This window comes from Hibiscus syriacus, unplaced genomic scaffold (assembly GCF_006381635.1).
Source record: "Hibiscus syriacus cultivar Baekdansim isolate YM2019G1 unplaced genomic scaffold, ASM638163v2 tig00110342_pilon, whole genome shotgun sequence".
Taxonomy (NCBI): Eukaryota; Viridiplantae; Streptophyta; class Magnoliopsida; order Malvales; family Malvaceae; genus Hibiscus; species Hibiscus syriacus.
This window is the reverse complement of record NW_024062693.1, coordinates 970,694-992,880: the sequence shown is the minus strand read 5'-3', so window position 1 is coordinate 992,880 and position 22,187 is coordinate 970,694. Positions and strand designations below refer to the sequence as shown.

The 22,187-nt window shown below is 31.9% G+C and overlaps 1 protein-coding gene across 2 annotated transcripts; it reads right to left on the bottom strand.

The window, feature by feature from the left end:
- Positions 1-14,559: 14,559 nt before the first annotated feature.
- On the bottom strand, positions 14,560-17,158 carry LOC120120582 (ubiquitin-conjugating enzyme E2 19-like). 2 transcript variants are annotated; one of them, XM_039140188.1, is made up of 7 exons: positions 16,863-17,158; positions 16,712-16,739; positions 16,388-16,615; positions 16,245-16,308; positions 16,105-16,164; positions 15,947-16,018; positions 14,560-14,584 (listed from the first exon to the last, which is right to left on the bottom strand). In XM_039140188.1, the coding sequence occupies exons 1-6, from the start codon at positions 16,970-16,972 to the stop codon at positions 15,984-15,986; spliced, it is 525 nt and encodes a 174-aa protein (XP_038996119.1). In that variant the 5' UTR covers positions 16,973-17,158; the 3' UTR covers positions 14,560-14,584; positions 15,947-15,983. The 2 variants fall into 2 exon arrangements, with proteins under 2 accessions (XP_038996119.1, XP_038996118.1); XM_039140187.1 differs by lacking the exon at positions 14,560-14,584 and having other exon boundaries at positions 15,841-16,018.
- Between the last annotated feature and the right edge of the window lie 5,029 nt (positions 17,159-22,187).

Here is a 22,187-nt window from a genome sequence, read left to right as displayed (position 1 = left end):
CACGAAGAATAAATTCTCACAAAGACGTCGCTTTCACTCCCACTTAAAAGGGAAAAGAGCTCGAGTATAGAGCTTTTATTTATGCAATGCACGTGTTGTGTGTGAGGAGAAACTCTCAAACTTTGACAAACAACAATTTAAAAAATGAATCCTAATATCTGAAAATTAATCAAAAATAAATGTTAGTATATAAGGATATAAAAAATAAAATAAAAAATAAAAAATGAATTGAAAGAAATTAAAAGAATCGTAAATTAAATAAATTTGAATTCTCAATTTCTAACTTATAGAGACAATATATAATCAATTTAAGGCTTGACCAGAGTCCCCACCAGAGTCACCAAGCTGTCGCAACCGGTTTTCGCCCGGGTACGAATTTCCTTGCCGAAAAAATATGTGAATGAAATAAATGGTTTTTAAGGAAATGTTTTAGAGTCGCCATCGACCTTTTTGAGTTAGGTAGGTCGAATACCTCAAAATCACCTTTTAAGAGAGTTTTTAAGAAAACATTAGTTAAAAGATAAATCGGTCTGCGTATAACCAAAAATTCATTCTTTTTAGTAATAAAAATGGATTCGTGGTCGGTTACGTTTGGGGAAGGATTAGCACCCCCACAACACCCAAAATTGGTACCCATTGATTATAAAATTGTCTCTAGTAGTGAAAATCTAAGAATTCGAATATAAATTTAATTTATGATCCTATTATTCCATATTCAACCGCATAATTTTATTTAATAGAAAATTATAATAATTTAATACTTCATATAACTAAAACTAAAATAAATTTAGGTTTTAGGTTTTTATAAACATGATATTTATTTATTTTAAAATATCAGAATATGACATCAAGTTACTTTAAGACATCACTTTCTTAATATTTAAAAATAAATAAATATTAATAAGAATATGATATTTTTTCCTAAAAAAATAATTTAAATAAAAATGAAGTAAATATATATATTATTTTATATAAGCAAGATATTTATTTATTTTTAAAATACTAGAATATGACATCTAGTTATTTTAAGATAACCCTTTCTTAATATTTAAAAAATAAATAAATATTATTATTTAATTAATCAAATAATACTTACCAATCTTTCATATATATATATATATATATATATCTTAATGTGTCTAAGATTAATTAAATAAAGATAAAATAAAGAAAAATAATTAAAGTAATAAATTAAAAGTATTTAAAAAAAAGACAATTATAAAAATAAAATAAAGTTATAATTAAACAATGACCAAAATAAAAGAAATTAAAAAATAAGATTAATTTACAAAAATATATAAATTAATAGCCCTAATTCAAAATATAATAAAATATAGGTATTAACAGTGTAATTTATCCCTAAATAATATTCGAATTAAATTATAAATTATTAAAAATCTAAGGGATTAAATCTAATATTTACCCTAAATATATATAAATACTAGCAGAGATTAAAATATAAATAAAACAAAATGCGAAGTCCAAATTAAAAGGCATAAAAACATGATTTTAGTGACCAATTTGAAACTATTACAAATTTAAGGGACCACGAAAAGAGTTTTCTCATAATGAAATTACACAAACACTCTCTCGACAAAATGACGTAGTTTTGATTTGGGTATAAATAGGCCTTAAATGGCCATTTCAAGTTATTCTTCTTCATTTTTCTATTTTGCTTCTCTCTCTAAGGAGAGAGACGCTCTCTCCATTCTCTCTAAATTCCCTCACCGGAGGGAGCTCCGACCACCGGCCGGTCACTATTTACCGCCAATGGTTACTATTTCGATCACTATTCACGATTGAAAAAAAATAAAAATACACCAAATCGTAGATCGAAACACCCGAAACCACCCTTCTTTTTTACTAAAAGTCTTTCAATCAGCCTAGATCTAAGATTTTACCTTCGGTAAAATGGTTTCCGATGACTTTTGAGCTTCAACAAAGGTATGTTTCTTCTCCCTTTTGTTTCCTTGCTTTTAAATGGCTACTGTTGGTTGTTTGTAGCTTTCTTTGTTGGTTGCTTCCTCCTTACTCTCTGTCCTCTTTCTTTGTAGGATTTCAAGGATTTTTATAGGCCTCGATGAGCCACTATTCTGCTGAACCCTTCGGTGAGTCACCCAAAGTCACCGGATCTACGATGGTGACTCACCGTAGCTTCGATGAGTTGTGTGGTCCTTTTTGCATCTTTTGGAGCCTTCGGTGGCGTGGCAGACCTAGGGTTGGTGAACCCTAGGATTTCTACTGTATTCATTCTGGGACGTTGGATCTCTCCAGATCCAACGACTGAGCTTGTTGGCTGTTGAAGAATCGGGTTTTTTGGACCCGATCTGGTCTTGTTACAACTTCGGGTTATTTGGGCCTGCTGGGTTATTTGGGCCTGGATCATTTTTAGGCCTGACTCGGGTTGAACTTGTAAACGGGCCTCCGGGTCCTGATTTGTAAATATCTACTATAGTAAAATTTAGTATTTATTAATAATATTTATAATAATAATACAATAATAATATATAAATAACAATATAAATAATAACGGGAAGAAAATAACTGTCGACAACCTCATTTAAGGGATTTAGTGTTTCATTTGAATAAACGAAATTATTGATATTCTTATTATTTATTAAACTTTAATAATATATAATATACGTAGATAGTAAGTTGGGAAATGGCTAAAATGAGAGGGACAGGGGTGCAAGAAAAGAAGAAAGCAAAGGAACAAATTTCTCCACATGAAAGGATGGGCTTGTGTCACGGGCAGTTCTTGGGGTGTTGGCTATTCTAGTGGTTTGGTTGTCATCAACCAACGACTCCAATTTTGGCCAATATTCGTTCTTCGCCTGACAATCCAACTCCTCCACATTTTTCACCTTATTCCTTTCCACTAATCTTACTTTATTATAAGGACCAACCATCCCTTATTAAAAACAAATAAATGGGACTGCTGTCGGGATGCATCAGAGAAACAATCCCTTGAATTATCATATTTTTTTTATATTTTTATTAATAATATTTTATTTTCTCTAAAATTTTATAAATTCACTATTTCTTATAATTTTAAAAAATCGTTCATTCTAACATAAAATCATGTGTTCGTGATTCGTTTCTTATTGTTATGATTAATTCCACTGTGAATCAAAAGTGGTATGGGATGGGATGGGATGGGATGGGATGGCAACTTAATCTAATGTAGAATATTTAAGGGTAAACAAATACACTAAGTTGGCATCTCTAGGATCTCTTTCACGGGCTGTTGTCGTTTCTTCTCTAACTTGTCTTCACGTAATATTTTGTTGCATCTACTTAAAAGGTAGTGAATGAAATGGGCATGAAATATTTAGGGTGCAATGTGACCAAAATCATAGGGTCCCAATTGCACTGCTTCATACGCATCTCAAATGACACGAAAACATTTGAACAGTTTAGAAAACGTTGACAAAGTATTCCCTACTTCCAAAAATGTCATTGCGGTGTCTCCAGCAACGTGACAATAGCGAATCTGTTGATAATATTTTGCTGCTCGGACAACATCTCTTTCTTGTTTGAGATGAGATGCCAGATTTTATATAAGAGTGTAAATTTTAAAAATTATATTAAAAAATTAGATCATCAGTAGAATATATATAAATTACGAAATAATTTGAAATTTTAAAAAATACGAGGATACTCGCACTCCATCGGTCTATTCTGATGACCCCCTCTGCACGATATATGGCATGATGAAGGAAGGTAATTTAATTATGTAGAGGAAGAGTTTGTGGCAAAACTCTGGAGATAATGTTCTCGAAGAAATTATTTCACGAGATAATGCACTTCCAAGATTAATTGTTCAAATATGGTGAAATCCACAGTGATGGCCGTAGGTTGCCATGGCTTCCAAACGAGCTGCAGAGAGATAATGAACATTTGCATGTGCCATGCACGTCCCCAACCATAGGTCGCCATGCCCTCCAGGCGACCTTATAGGTCGCCATGCACTCCCAGCCCCCTTGTACGTCCATAAAATGATGCATGTGCCATGCACGACGTCCATCGGAGAGAGAATGATCGCCAACACTCCCACATAGGTCGCCATGCACGCCCGGCGACCAAGTTTCTATTCCCTCGTGCCATAGCTACTCCGGCTGCTCCCTCGTGCCATAGCTTCGAGACTATCCCCTCCCGCTATCATAACTGCATTGTTGCAACGTAAAATCAGCTGCTGCATGCAACAATTAGAGTTGCATTATTGTAGCGTTCAACTATTGAAAAATTTGCAGCCTTCAACGTGAATTATACAGCTCAAATTGATTGCTGCTTACCAACCGTGCAAAGATCATTATATATTGGATATGAGGGTTTTAGGGTAGAATCATAAGAAAGAAAGAAAATTTGGCGAGAGAAAGGAAAGGAAAAGAATAAGAATAAAGGGACATAAAGGCTCAAACATCGTTCATGAGGTAATTTTTTATTGTTTAATTTAGTTTATTATATGAAATAATTAGTTTGTTAGTTTAGGGTTTAGGGTAAAATAGAAATTTAGTTAATTAGTTTGTTAGTTTAAGTTATATTATATTAGTTTGTTAGTTTAAGTTATATATTAGATTATATAAAATAATTAGTTAATTAGTTTCTTAGTTTAAGTTATTAAATGTAAAAAATATTTAATTAATTTGTTAGTGTGTTTAAACGTATATTAGGTTGTTTGTTGAAGTAAAAGTTATATTATAAAAAAATAATTAGTGCTTAACTAGTTTGTTATTTTGTTATTTTAACTAAATTATATTATAATAAATAAATAGTTTATTAGTTTAAGTTATATTATAATATATTAGATTATATAAAATTAATTTGTTTAATTTATTGTTGTTTAAAGAAATAATTTTTTTACATGTATAAGGCATTATTCCACAACATTTGCCCACGTACAGATTGATTCGAAGAAAGAAACAAGAAAGGAAAAGAAGAAGGCATAAATACAGGGTAATTTATTATTTTTTGTTGTTCTTTTTTTGTTGTTATGTATATTATGTTTAAAAATATTGAGTGTAAATTAGTAAGGAGTAAAAATTGAATAGAATATAATCTTAAAATTTATAACAATTAATTAACAAATTTGTTTGATATTAAAAAATAAAAATATTATCAAACTAATCATTATTATTAGTAATCAATACTAAATGATTTATGAAATTATCTTATCTAATTTTTTTAATCTAAATTTATATATTTTTTTAATTTGTAGAGAAAATGAGTAACAATTTTTTTACGATTGTCCATTATAATGGACATATTATGGAAAATGAGGTCGAGATTGTTTTTCAGTCTGAAAAACCAATAAATATGATGTTCAAAAAAGAAATCACATTTATAGAATTGAAACAGAAGATAGAAAGAAAAATTCGATCTGCAGTGGATGGTTTGAGGTACAGATTTATAATATGTCCCAATCCAGTCAGATATGATGCAGTTCCACTTGAAGAAGATGATGATATTGGAACCATGATTGGATTACATGAGTCAACCAATTAGCAGTTATTGAGTTATTTGTTGATGTGTGTAACATATGTGATGTTCCTGGGTTATCAAGAGATGTGGCTCGAAATCCATCTGAAATGGCTTTCGATAGTGAGTTTGAGTACCCGACATACAAGTTCCATAAAAGTTTTATGGAACTATTAGAAAGTGGAAATGAATTCAGAGGGATATCTACAGCAGAGTATGAGACGAGAAACATACCGGAATTGGCTGTTGATATTGATGCTGAAAATCGATGGGGAGAAATTCATGATGATTCAAGCGAAGATGAAGAAACCGAAGAACCCGTTTTGGGCGACGATGAAATTTTTTTCGGTGGAGTTGTAATTGATGAAGTTTCGACACCGTATGAAGCTACTCCTCACATGTACGAGATACACTATGATGCAATGAGGGCACCTGAATTCCCAGACATGTCACATTTACCTCCGTACCAAATGGCTGAATCATTCGATAATTCTAGTGAATTTTCAATTGGGGTGCAATTCAAAGGAAAAAATGAAGCTACGCTGGCGATTAAAGAGTACGACATCAAATGCCATGTTGATGTCCATGTTGCAGAGTCAAACCATAAAACCTTATACGCGAAGTGTGTAAAATATGGCCCAGAGTGCAAGTGGAAGATCAGAGTGTTGAAAAATCAAAGGCACGATGCTTGGGTCATCACGAGGTACAATGGTCCACACACATGTTTGTGAAACTCCATCGAACAAGACCCAGACTATTGGACTCCGATGTAATATGAGAATATGTGAAGGCGATGGTTGAAAATGATCCAAGGATATCTTGTTCAGTGTTAGTTGCATCTATTCGAAGCCAAATTGGATATCAAGTAAAATATGGCAAAGTGTGGAATGTGAAGATGAAGGCAATTAAGCTGAAGTATGGAGATTGGGATACATCGTACAATGAGCTACCACATTTGCTACAAACAATGAAGCGATTTATCCCAGGAACCATAGTGAAGTCTCAAACTATGCCCGCATATGACGAAGAAGGTCAACTTGTGCTAGGGAAGAAAATATTCCATAGACTATTTTGGGCATTCAAGGCATGTATCGAAGGATTTCCATTTTGCAAACGTATGATCCAAGTAGATGGTACGTGGTTGTATGGTCAATATAGGCATGTACTCTTGATGGCAGTTGCGCAAGATGGTGAGCGAAATATCTTCCCAATTGCATTCGCCATTGTTGAGGGAGAGACAACAGAGGATTGGGATTTCTTTCTGACCAATCTATGTCAAAATGTCGTTCGTGAAGATGGAGTTTGCTTGATATCCGATAGAGGAACGGGTATTTTGGCGGCAATTGAACGACCAGGAAGTCGTTGGATACCTCCGTATGTATATCCGACATTTTGTATCCGTCATATTGGCAAGTATAGTATCGACTAGTTTCATAACACACACATTCATAGCGAGATAGTCAGCATGAGTAAGTTTTAATTTCAATATTTGTGTATTTTTTTTACGTGGTTTTTTAATTGCGGTTTAACACAATATATTATGAAACATGATACGAACTACGCCGACCAAATTTTGACAAGAGATTAGAGAATTTGAAGGTATTTTACGATGATCAGCGTGTTTGGAAATGGGCTTCAAAAATACCGCGGGAAAATGGTCGCAAGCATACGATGAAGGTCGGCGATATGAACATATGACCAAAAACCTTGCTGAGGCCATTAATTCAGTTCTAAAAGGTACACGCCATCTCCTAATAGCGAGTGTGGTGAAAAAGACATACTTTAGATTGATTAAGGTATGGTCGGATAAAGGCAAGGAAATTGAGAGTATCATCAATAGAGGTAAAATTAATGGTTATTCATAATTTCGACCGAGTTGGTCATACTTTTTTCGTGTCGTACATACGTCGTAACATCGAAGGAGAAGACCATACATTTAGAGTTGATTTATGATACAAATGGTGTGATTGTGGTTATTTTCAGGCATGGAAATATCCATGTGCTTATGCAGTCGCTGCATGTATGTATGCTGGTGTAAGCGCATACACTTATGTTGATGAATGCTTTCACCTACGTATGATATTGAATGTCTACAGCTATGCGTTCAGACATATCCTGAATGAATAATATTGGCCCAAAAAGGATCATGACGAATGGCTGCCAAATCCAATGCTTCGCAGAAGTCCAAAGGGTCGACCTGAGTCCACTCGTATTCATACCAGTATGGATTTCCATGCTAGAGAGAGAGAGGTCAAGCAAAGAGATACGGATTATGTAGGGGTGAAGGCCATTTAAAAAACAATTGTCCTAATTTACCAAGATATAGGCCTCATCATTAGTAATCATATATGTATTTCTATGTATTTATCCGGATTTAATTTTGTAATGATTTATAATTCGATGACTTGAACAGATTTGAATAGACGTGTGGTTCAATTAACCATATTTTCGTTACATAACTAATACACATCAATGGAATACTTTTTTGGTTTATAATAATGATATGATTTGATTTAGTAATGATTTGATAATCATGATTTAATAATGATTTTTATATTTAAAATTATAATAGTTATTTAGTAATTATGTAATAATAAGTCAACCAATATTTAATGATTTGATAGTAATGATTTAGTAATGATTATAATAATAAAATTATTATTAATATTTAATGATTTGATAGTAATGATTAGTAATAATGAAATTATTATTAATATTTAATGATTTGATAGTAATTATTTAGTAATGATTAATAATAATGAAATTATTATTAATATTTAATGATTTGATAATATTGAATAGTAATAAGGAAATTATTATTAATATTTAATGATTTGATAGTAATGATTAGTAATAATGAAATTATTATTAATATTTAATGATTTGATAGTAATGATTAGTAATAATGAAATTATTATTAATATTTAATGATTTGATAGTAATAATTTAGTAATCATGAAATTATAATAATTATTCAATACTAATGATTTAATAATTATTACTAATAATTATGGAATAATAATATTTAATGTAATGGGATGATAAATTATTATATCTTCACATTGATTTAGTATTTATGTAATTTTTGCCGATAAATTATTCGAGTGGTGTTTTTAAATAGGGGACCTAATTGATATGACATTCATGATTAAGTAATAATGAAATTGTAATAAATATTTAATCATTAATAATGATTTATTTTGTAACAAATAACAAATGAGTTTACAAGTGTGGGCTACTCGAATTTAAATTTATACATAGTTGAATTTATTAATGATTTCTAAATATTTAATGATTTGATATTAATGATTTAGTAATCAAGTTTTTTAAAGAGATTCGAACGTTAACCATTTAATTTTTAGCGAATAACACATAGGATTTTTTTAATAATTATATGATTTAGAAATGATTTGATAATAATGATTTAATAATGATTTTAATATTTAATGTACTGATGATTTAGTAATGATTTGATAATAATCATTATAATAATGATTTAGTAATAATCATTATAATAATGATAATAATGATTTAATAATGATTTAGTAATTATTATTAATAATGATTTATTATTAATATTTAATTATTTGATACTAATGATTTACTAATAATTACTAGTAATGAAATTATTTCACGAGATTTGATACTAAAAATCATTATAAATATGTCGAATTTGTTAAAGTTAAAAAAACTATTCTAATTTCAATATTTAATTTGTAACAAATAACAAACGAGTTTACAATTTTTGCAGATGCCGGGGTGTTGTTGAATGATAATGTCGGGGCGGACGTCTGATGTGTTGTGGCCGTTGCGGTTGTTCAGGAGTATTGTACCCATCCTCCTCATTCATTGGGGGCATTTGAACTGCTATTCCACCAGTTTGCGATTCCATCCCACTTGCAAACGTTGACTGACAAATAATGGTATTTGACATCATAGATGCCATGTGTTCAAAGTCATACGTCGACGCAAACATTGGAGAGTAGATGGGTGCCTCAGGCTGCACAAACTTTGGTATGTATGCCGGGACAATAGAATCATCAAATGCGTGATGCAACGATCCCGCATCGTCGAACGGTTGTGGTGCGCTATTATCCACATCAGTCATTTCCGCTTTAGGTTGTTGAGATGAACTCCCACTCCCACTCGGTAGAAAGTATTCAGCTTTACCAAATCTTTTCTTAAACCTCAAAAATTGTCGCCTCTCTACCATTATTGTCAATAACGACTTTTCATTATCCCAAAAATAAGCAAGGTAAGCCGAAGTCTCAAAATTAAAGTCATCGTCTTGAATGTCGTCAAGAGTTGGCATGAATGAAGCCCTATTATTCCAAGCATTAATGTAGGTTGCATGCTTCTCAACCCAATTCACCTTTTCTTTGTGGCTACCATAAAATCTATACAGGTGGTCATGCGTCTCAACCCAATTCACCTGATAACGACCATCTAAGTTTTGGAGGAGGTCATGATCCCATGGACACCATAGAATAGGTACTCTATCACCAAATTGGATCTCAACAAAAGCAAAATTGATCAATGGTGTAACAGCACACCAATATTGAAACCCATCTAAAACATCGTGCGGCACCAATGCCAAAATTTCTTCATTCATGTATGGTCTCCAATTAAATTGTACAATTAAATTAACAATAAAATTGATTTAAATCAAATAATATAGTTAATTTAAATAATAATAACATATTATACATACCTCCTTTTTGGCCTTAATGTCGATCTTTAGCCTGAACTCTTTAATGTTGTTGTGCACCAACCCCGTGCCTTCAATTTTATGAATCCATCTGTATATCAATCAAAACAAAAATATGGTCATTTTGTTCAATAATTTTAATCAAAATAAATAAATTTATAATTAATATTTTATATTAAAATAGAGAATTCATATTACCTTCCGGTAAGTGGAAAGTCAACCGCAGTTCGACTAATCGATGTCAAAAATGAAAGTTTATGCCAAGCCCATGATTGTAGCAGCAACAGACATCCACCGATTTCTGATGTATTATTATGATTCACGACTAATGACGCCTTGCAGATCTCACGATACAAGAACGCCAATATCGCCGATCCCCAGCTATATTGCCTACTATTCTTAAAATTTCTTAAAAAAAAGAAGATATTAAGTGTGAACATAACTACTAGATTTATCCGGCATCTAAATTCCGCCAATCAATTGTAATATATATGCTCGTGTTGCATATATAATTTCGTGCTCCGTACTATTTAGTTGAAGCTGAAATTCATTCTTCAACCATGACAACCTCACACGCCACCCTTTACACTCTGGTGGTACGGGCATTTTCCCAAGAAACAAACTGCAAAGTTGTGCAACATTAGTAAACTCATGTGTCATTACCACCGGAATCCCATTAGTTTGGACCCCGAGTTGCATTGCCACATCCTCCAGAGTAATCGTACATTCGCTACACGGCAAATGAAACGTGTGTGTTTCTGGTATCCAACGTTCAATCAACGCACTGATCAAACCTGGGACCAACTTGTAATCTCGCACAAGTGTTACATACCAAAATCCAGCCTCTTGTAGGTTTTCTTCTATCAATCGGTGTGGCTTGGGCACTTTATGTAGCCGATGACGAAGGACTCGCTGCTCGTCCTCCTGCAATTAAATAATGCAAAACAATTATCACAATCATAAAATAATATTCAAATATTTATTAATAATAATTTTTTAAACAAATATTTTATTCACCATTATTCCCAAATGACTTGAAATATGTTCATTGTCAAGTCTCAACAGTGGAATTTGGTCAGCCATTCGAATGAATCTGTAAAAAAAATTAAACAACAATATTTAAAAAATTATTTAATATAATCTAATGTTAAGTAAGTAAGTAAGTAACTAACTAACTAATTTACAACACAACAAAAAAAATTTAATATAATAACTTATAATATAATAAACTTATAACGTAACAAACTAAACTTTTTAAAATATAACTTAAACGTGAATTTCCCTTAAATAACTAATAAACTATTCTTTAATATAACTTCAACTAATAAACTATTCTTTAATATAACTTCAACTAATAAACTATTCTTTAATATAACTTAAACTAATAAACGATTTTTAATTATAATTTACTACTAAAAAACTAATTAACTAAATTTTTTATATAATATAAATTCAACAAATCATATGGCAACTTAACTAGTAACACAAACACTAATTACATATTTTTTTATATATAACTAACGACTAACAAACTAACTAATTAAGTAAAAAAAAATTACCTTAAACCCTAACCCTAACCCTAAACTAACAAACTAATAATTTAAAATAATAAACTAATTTAAATTAAATAAAATGAAAATTTACCTCGATGTTTGCTTACCGGACTCCCTTTCTTCTTCTTCCTCTTATTCCTTTCCTTTCTCTCGACACTCTTCTCCCTTTCTTTCTTATGCTTCTTTAACCCTATATCATACCCCCTATATATTAAAGAGGGTCGGGTGCTTCAATTCATCCACCGATAATTGAAGAATCATGAGCCGTTGATTCTCGTGGATTGAAACAATAATTGATGCATGAAGCAACGAAAATTATGCTGCAATAATGCAGCGAATAAAGGTGCATGGAGCAGCGGGGAGCACGCGCAGGAATCTTGCAGGGGACAAGGTCACCCAGCGTGCATGGCGACCTACCATGTCGCCCAGCGTGCATGGAGACCTACCCTTGCTCAGTCGCTCAGATGCCCTCGCATAGCTCGCTCGGTTACCCTCGTTCGGATGGCCTCGCTCGGTTGCCCTCGTTCGGATGGCCTCGCTCGGTTGCCCTCGTTCGGATGGCCTCGCTCGGATGCCCTCGTTCGGATTGCCTCGGATGCTCTCGCATAGCTCGCTCAGATGGCCTCAGATGCCCAGCGTGTTAGGAGCGTGTTGGGACGTGCATGGCACATGCAATCTCTCACGCAGCTCGCCGGGAAGCCATGGCGACCTAGTAGGTCGCTCGGATGGCATGGCGACCTACGGCCAACACTATGGATTTCATCCTATTTGAGCAATTAATCTGGGGAGTGAATTATCTCGTGAAATAATTTCTTCGAGAAAATTATCTTGAAAGTTTTGCCGGAGTTTGTTTATGTGAATAATTAATAAATGAGGTCAAGTTTGTGAAGCTTCCTAGAAAACTGGAGTCGACCACGCCTATTTCATAAAAATAAATGTTCAAATTATACATCGAATAATATTTTAATATTTAAAAAAATTTCATTAAAAATAAGTGTATGATGTTTTCAATGTTATATTTTTAAGAGCATGACCGTTAATCGCACTTAAAAATCTCTGTTAAGTGATACGTGTCACAATTTGATAATTTTATTTTTAAAAAACCAAACAACAACAACCCGTCTCCCTCCCTTCTCTCCCTTCCCCTTTTCATAGCTGTTGGTCAGTCAGTCGTGACCGTCATTGCTATCGTCATCAGTATTGGCATCAACCCCCGATCAAATCCCCGTTGGCATTTCGCTGTAATCTGCCACCGTTTGTCATGGAGAAGCGTTCAAAAAAATTTCAGACTGTAGCTGTTTTTTTGTCGATTTCGACATCCATAAGCCATACCACCACCACCATTCAAACCACCGTGCAATTCCGATCAAAACTCAACCGTTCGATAATGATGATGATGTCCGGAGATGGCTGATGAGATTGATAATAGGGTTGAAATGAGAAATTTTTTTTTGGATTTTTATAATTTCAGTAAAAGTTTAGGTTTTTTATAAATAAATTAAGTTTTTTTTTCTTTTTCTTTTTTAAAAAATATTTTTATTATTAAAAATTAAAAAATATAGCGGTTGACACTTAAAAATATAACTGAGAAAACATTAAATACTTATTTTTATCAAAAAATTATTTAAACACTAAAACTTTTTTTGTGATATATTTTGTATACTTATTTTTGTATTAAGCCTTAAATGTAATGACTCCGTCGATAATGGAGTCTCGCTTCTCATTTTTCTTTTTAATTTTCCGTGTAGGTTTTCTTTTTTTGGATTCATGTATATTTTATATATGAATTGATTTAAATTATTTAACTGATTATCTATTTTAGATATGATTAATATGAATGTTTAATATTTTATTTTATAATTATTGTAAATCGATTTGTTACATACTCATGCTTATCGAAAAAAATATTAGCCGTTCCTGATGAGTTTTTTTTTTGTTTTTTTTTATCTTGCAATCATTTCTATGCAGTTCGTTATGGTAAACATTAAAAAATCAAAATATCTTTTTAAAGTTTTGATTTTATATTCGAATATATAAATTTTTAAATTCGAAGTGTCTTGTACTAAATTTTTGGAAAATAGAGTTTTTAATTTTCTTAAAAAAACAAAATAAAGAGATAAAAATAAAAAAAGGATTTAAAATTTACGTTGGTTTGGGTTAGACACTTTCCTCTTCTCTCTTTTTTCCCTTCTACGAGTTTGCGTTGTTTTTATAAATCAAATCAATTTTTTATTTAATTTTATTTAACCGACGACAGCATCGATTTTAATGTTGGTTGTCAATCGTTAGTTCTTTTTTCTCTTTATTTTTTTTTTATTTTTAATAAGAATAATTATGCATTTGTGGCACGTTTATTTATGCCTTTGTGGCACGTTTTCTCTACCTTTGTGGCACATTTTTCGTTTTTTCTCGGTTGTTTGGCCGTTCTTTTATTTATGTTTTCTCAATGTTATATTTGATGACACCACGACTGATTAAGATGACACTTATTTGAAATCTTGTTGATCTTCCCTGCTAGGCTTGTAAACGTACAGAACATTCAACGTACCGTTATATGGAAAGTTCGTTTATGTTCATTTATTTATTAAACGAACGAACATGAACAAGATTTTATGTTCATTTAATTAAATAAACAAAAACGAATAGAGGGCTCGTTCGTTCATTTACGTTCGTGAACATTCGGTAATATGTTTGTTCGTTTATGTGCGTTCATTTATGTTTAGCCCAATCTCTCTAGATCCATTTAAAATATTAAAGCTCAATAAATTTTAATCTGATACCCATAAATATTTTAAAATTCAATTTATTTTACATACAAATAAAAAGCCCAAAACAATTAAATAAAATATAATCCTAAAATTGTTAGGAAAGAAAAAAATATATTTTCATTTATGTTCGTTTATGTTCATTTAATGTGTTCGTTTATGTTTGTTCATTTGTGTTTGTTTATCATTTAAATGGACGAACATTAACGAACACGAACAAGCTACATTCTTTAATAAATGAACACTAACAAGAATTTTTTTTGTTCGTTTATGTTCGTGTTCGTTAATTTGTTTGGTTAAAGTTAAATAAACGAACATGAACATACTCTCGTTCGTGTTCGTTCGTTTACAGGCCTATTCCCTGCTATGGACCTTCATATTAAATTTGGATGTGTGATTTTGTGTTCATGGATAGTTACTTATGACGCTCGGCTCTGATTTGCAATTCTATGTGGTAGTTCAATAGTTTAATTATCTTTTGTGATTTATTTATCTATGCAATCAGATTTGTTCGTATATACCTTTGTTCGGATCTTTTGGTTGGGTTTCTAACCTTTTTTATGAATAGTCCTTATGATTTAAATTGGCTAGTTTTGATGTTATAAAAAAAAGTTCAAATTATGTATTTAGTTTACGATGATAGTTGTAAATTTTTATTATAATTTTGGATATTCTTACATTTTAATAATACTAGAGCTTCTATCTAGAAAGAAAAAAAAAGCGTGGGTGCTCAAAATATTTTTTTCTCTTTTCTATCTTAGTAGGATTTCATTTTTTTTGGTTTATTTACCTAGACAACAAAAATAAGTAATAAAGAGTGACAAAATGAGTTATGGAAGAAAACGAACAAGTATCATGTGTTATGCATTTATTGGATAACATTTTTTAACGTGCTTAACAGATTAATTTTACAGATATTGGTTCCCTCAGTTAAACTTCAAATGCATATACATTCCTGGCCAAGCTGTCTGGCTGGAGTTAGACGGTGAAATGTTCATTAGCCTGTGAAACTATATTTTCTACCCTTTGTGCTGAATAAATAAATGTAAGGTTTCCATAATTGCTTTGAGAAAATACGTCCCTTTTACCTAGTACGAACCAAATTAAAAGAATCATTGTTGTTTCTAGAGGAGGAGCACCAGTGACTACGTTTACAACATATTTGTAAGCATGATGTCATTAAATTAAGAAAATTCAGAACAGATACGGATAGATTAATCTTTAAATATTTATTATTCTGATTTCTTGTACTTGGGCTTCCGAATCATTTGATATCATCTTAATCATGATTAAAATTTTATTTGGACAATACACTATGAAGCAAAAACACAAGTAATTGGAGAAAATATCCAGTATTATAACCAGTTTCCATCATCTTATTGAACTCTGCAATGAACCCACCCCCATGTTCTCAACCATTCAATTCCACTAAAAAAATAAAATGAAAAACATAAAATCTCCTGTTTTGATTTCTCCAAATCATGAATTAAGTTTGTCAAGCATCTTCCTATATTCTGCAGAATCCAGAAACATAAAACAACAATCAGACACAAAACATTCAAAAATTGAAGCTATTATATTCAAACTAAAACAAAGGTACCTTCTTGATTGCTCCAAAGCTGAGCTGCTTGGGTGTTCAAAGGTGAGTTGATGTTTGGTTCTGCATTTAAACAAAACCCCTCAAATCTCATACTAAAAACTCTAATTTTTTAAAGAAGAAGAAGAAGCCAAAATAAATACCTCCGAGGAGACTTTGGATAGATAGCAGTATGGTTCTTACATCATAAGCAGATGACCATTTATCCTACAAACACAAACAGTTATGCATCAAGGATTATTTGTTTCCCCTGTAAACAAGAGACAGGAGATTGTTTCTAGTTTACCTGAAGAATGTCCAAGCAAATGTTGCCGTAGACATCGACATTCGGATGGAAACAGGCGGTCTCGAACTTAACCTTTGGGGGTTTAAAAGGGTAATCATTAGGGAATGCAAGAGACAGTTTGTATTCTTTTCCTTCAAAAACTGTGTCTTTGCTTCCTTTAATTGTTCCTTTCCAGCAAAATATGTTGTCCTCTTCTGGGAATGCTGATATTCCAGGATCCCCACCCATCTATCATACATTATATAAATTTAGAACTAATTCCTTTTGTTTCGAAGAAGCAAAACATCAAACAGATTCAAGGCAGTATTAGAGTTCAATTCTTACCATCAAAGCCATCAATTCGGTTTGCAACCTGTTGACACCCAAAAAAAAAAAAAAAAAAAAAGAAAATCAAATCCACAAAATTAACTTCGATTTGACCTAGTTTAGAAACAAAATCCAATGCAAAGTAGTAAAAGAGAGAGTTGGGAAAAACCTTTTAAGAACAGATTGAGAATCAACAGTCCTGGCGGTGGATGTAAGCTGTTTTGATCCAGTGGTAGAGGCCACTGGTGTGTTTCCTGTGTACCCATTTGTCGTTGCCATTCTCTTCTCTTGCTTTACGAAGAAGAACAAGAAAACAGATCCACAAAGGGTTTTTCGAAAGAATCAAAACCAAAGGAAGAAATCAGCAGATGAGCAGGACGGGCATACGAAGAACGGATCCACAAGAACTCTTTCCCCGTTCTTCGTATTCAGTGCTTTTACAGATAGCGAGAGAGAGAAAGAGAAGTTGTGAGTTGTGAGGGTTTGAGAGTAGGCGTTTTGTTTTTTATAAAGGGGTGAAGAAAATTTCTGACCGTTGCCTAGAAATTCAAATTTGTAACGGCTAGTCCACCCCCTTCTTTTCATTGCACCAAGCCTTCTTTTCTTTCTAATATTAGGCCAATCCGAATAACCACTTGTTAAATGGCCCATCTTTAATTTTGTGTGTATTTATTTTAAATGGTTAGATATTATCATTGTACTTAATATCTATCAATAAAATAGATTATTTAAAAAATAGATATCTGATAAATTACTTAATTAATACAAAAATTCTCATTATATTTTACAATATTTACAAAATTTTCATTATATATATTGTTTAGGATTTTTGTTTCGTCATTTTCTTCCTACATTCACCTCGCTTTCTCTTCTTTCTTCATTTTCTTTCTCAAGGTTTCTTTTCCCCAAATTTCCTCTTTACACATACTTTATATAGGAAATACTATGGGAATAATACTTATTATATATTTTTTTACTAAAATCACACCCAAGTAATATTATTAGCCAATATAGCATCCTTTTAACAAAGATCACCATGTACAAAATATTTTCCAAAAGACAGTTTTTGTACAAAATTTTTCCAACGTTGTGACTTTTAGAATCTTTTTTCCACGGTGGCATCATTCAAAATTAATATAGAAGAAATGAAAATTACATGCCACAAACTAAAGAAATTATACAAATTTTATTTTGAAAAAAAAATAACGTTCAATACATATCTTTAACATGTATTTCCCGAGCAAAAAATGTTTTTGATAAATTTTAAACAAATACAAATTTAGTATATGTTCGAATTTTTTTCCAATCATTTAACAGTGAACACTCATACGCCTACACGGTTTTTGAACATAAGATCTCAATGAATAACAACAATTTCTTAACCATTAAGAACACTTGCATCATGCCTTGAGAATAAACTTGGTCTAAATATTCTGGTCCCTTTGGAGCAATGGAATTGTTCTTTAACTTTATGCAAAAATATGTTTTCTTGATTCCCAAATGATTTTGCCCGTGTCGCACTCAAGCTTAGCCTCGGCCCTCAAGTCTAAAGGCATGCAGATCCATTATTTAGCTGTTAAACCATTCATGTTTTTTTTATCTTATTGATGCTTCAATTCAAATTAAAGAATAATAAAAAAGGCATTTTGAAGTGAAACTGAAAATAGATCGTAAACTAAAGTTGTGTATTTAGTCAGAATAGCTTCGAACATTATCATACAACATGGAGTGGAACCTTTGGTATTTGCAAAGGCATCAGAAAAAGCTAATTGATTTAACCATAGCTCAGAAAATAGAGCAGGCAGACGCATCAAACCAACCACGTCCACCCATACCAAGCCAACTTTTGCAAACTGCAATCCAACAAACAAATTCAACACATAGTGCTGAAAAACATCTTCTTGGGTCACCAATGACTTTTTCCCACATGAAAAAAGTCAAGAAACCTATAAGTAACTTCGAAGCTAACTTTAACTTATGATCCTAAGTATTTATCTGTTCAAATTAAATAGTACCATTGTTGAAGATATTCATTTTTTTCATTTTAATTTTATTTATATTATTATTATTATTATTATTATAATTATTATTATTATTATTATTATATATTATTTATTTATTAATATTACAAAACCCGGAGCCCAATAATCAGGCCCATATTACAAGCCCAAACCAGATGGAAACCCTAAAACATTTAGGGTTTCAGTTAGGGTTTTCTAACCCTAACCCCGTGTGCCGCCGCCTCAATGGTTTCCAGCCGCCTCAGAAGTCTTCAGCCACCGCCGTTGGTTCCAGAAGGCCACATGTCCGCTGCCTACACTCCACCAATGCCACGAAGCCACCTCGAAGAAGCCTCCAGAAGCTCTGCTGCCACAACCCCGACCGTCCACGTCGCCTCTATGGTGAGTCACCAGCATAGCTTTGGTGACTCACCGAAATCCGCTCTTCGGACCGGTCCGATGGCCACACCGGTGATGGCTATAAAGCCATCACCCCATCTGCGAGCAGAAACAAGAGAACAACAGAGAGAGACGGAGACCACACAGGAGACCGAGAGAGATACAAGATACTAAAAAACTACCAACGATCTCAACAACAACACAGCAAAGAAATAGAAAAGAAAGAAAGAAAAAGAAAGAAGAGAAACTTACTCTGTCATCGGAGAACCCCAACCGTCGCCGGATACAACGAAAACCGAAGGTACTTTTGTAGATTTGCTCCGATTAGGAGCTTTTTAAGGAAAAAGAGCACCGGAAACGCCCTTAGGACGGTCCGATCTATTAACGGTTAGAGAGAGAAGGCAGAGAGAAATTTGTTCTCTCTCTGTTAGAGAGAGAACAGAAATAAGGAAATGAGAAGCTGGCCCGTAGGGCCAGCCGGCTTAGGGTATTAATACCCTCTCCCAAACGACGTCGTTTCGGGGAGGGTATTTCTGTAATTTCATAAAGGGTAAACCCCGTCCGAAGCCATTCCAACTTGTAATTTTTACATTCTAGTCACTAAATCGAGTTTATAATACTTTTAATTTAGATCTTTAATTTCAATTTCATTTATTTTAGTCCTTTATATTAAAATAATATATTTAGGATAAATATCATATTTAGTCCTTTAATTTTAATAATTAATATTTTAATCCTGAGTATATATTTTTAATTTATTTTAATCTTATATTCGAATTTTAAATAAGTTTATTTTAGTCACTAAATTATTAAATAAGAAAATAGCATGTTTAATCCCTGTAATTTTGATTAATTATGAATTAGGTTTTTAATTTTAATTTTACTATAATTTAGTCACTTATTTTAAATGTTTTTATTTCTTTTATTGCTTTTAAATACATGGTTCTAATTGTATTTATTATTTTAATTTTACTTGTCTAAATATTTTTATTATTATTATGTAGTCATAAATATATATATAATAAATAGATATTTATTTTAAATAAATTATTTTAATATTTATTTGTCAATATCGAAGAAAAGGACAGTCTTAATACAACTGGATGTCCTATTCTGGTATTTTAAAATTAAAAATTATAAAAAATATTATTTAATTTAAATTAATATTTATCAATATCAAAGAAAAGAGCTGTCTTAAGGCACCTAGAAGTCCTTTTCTGATAATTTTAAATATTTTTTATAATTTTGAAATAATAGGATTATAAATTAAATATATTTTGAATTTTTTTAATTTTTAATAATAGAGACAATTTATAATTAAAAAGTACCAATTTTGGGCGTTGTAGGGGTGCTAATCCTTCCCTAAACGTAATCGACCACGAATCCCTTTTTATTATTAAAAAGAACAAATTTTTGGTTATAAACGCAGATCAGTTTTATCTTTTAATTGATATTTTCTTAAAAACTCTTTTAAAAGATATTTTTTTTTAGGTATTCGACCTACCTAACCCAAAAGGCCGATGGCGACTCCCAAATTATTTTCAAAACCATTTATTCACATCACTTTTCCCGCCAAATTTAAAATTTCGTGCCCAGACGAAAATAGGTTACGACAGCTTGGCGACTCCGCTGGGGACCAGTCAAACTTTAAAATCAATTATAAATTGTCTCTATTAATTAAAAATTAAAAGTTCATATATTTAATTTTTAATTCTTTCTTTTCAAAATTTTTATATTTACTTATTATTTTCATAATATTTATATGTTTCATTTTATTTGCAAGTATTTTATTTCATTATTTATTTTTCTGTCAAAGGTTTGAACATTTCTCCTCACACACAACACTTGCATTGCATAACATAAAGCTCTATAATTGAGTTTGTCCTTTTTAAGTGGGAGTGAAAGCGACGTCTTCGTGAGAATTTATTCTCCGTGTCAGACCTAGCAAGTAACTTTCGGGGTTCATATACTCTATGTTTTCGTGAGAATTTATTCTCCGTGTCAGGCATAGAGAAATGTATCCCCTCGAATTGAACTCGATCCATTCTAGTCTGTGATGGACTAGGATTGAGGGTTAGTAACCCAAGGGGGCACTAACAAGGACAATTCGGGTACTTTTTATTCTTAGATCTGAAACCCTGCATATAAAAAAACCTTAGAAACTCTTCCAATCTGAAGTCATGCTGAAATTTTGTCCAAAATAGGTGTACACACAGGAGAAATGAATTCTAACTTTCCTGTTAATTTATTTATTTTCTTTACTGATTAAATTACATGTATATTTAAATTATTTAAATTTAGAAAAAGCATGTTTAAATAAAAATATTTATGTAAATGTTATTATTAAATTTCTTTATTATGTAAACTAATTTATTTTCTTTTTGTGTGTTCTTTATTTTTCTGTTTGCATAGCATCATACAGGATAAAAGGCATTGATCCTTGTGTTAATTGTCTCATTGGAAAGCCTTCATCCATGGATAAAAAGGGTTCAAATCAAGTAATTCTAAACTCAGAAGTAAGACAGTGGGCTGAGGATTTACAAAGACAAGAAGGAAACAGTCTGCAGGATGATTATGTATCTGACTTAGCCAGTTATGCTCCAGTTTCGCTAAAAAGAAATGATATGCAAGATTTGCGAATTATTTGGGAAAGTTGGGATTCAAACAAAAAATTGCAGTTTTATCAGACTTACGGAGACATCCCATATTTGCTCTATGTCGAAGTTGATGATGAATTAATCAGAGCCCTAATTCAATTCTGGAATCCAGGGTACAATTGCTTCACTCTCAATAAAGAGGACTTGGTCCCTACTATTGAAGAGTACACAACTTTGCTACATATCGAAGGGGCTTTGGAGAATCGAATCTATTCAAAGTCAATTAAAACTCAACCCTTTCGAGTTAAATTAGCAAAGATTGCCGGGGTACGAGAAGAATGGGTGGCATCCCGTACAAAATAAAAAGGTGAAAGCGAAGGCATTGCTTGGACCAACATTAAAGAACTTATTCAGAGTCATCCAGATATTAAAGTACGATTCAATTTATTTGCTCTAGGTATGTATGGTATGGTCATCTTCCCAAAAGTATTGGGATAT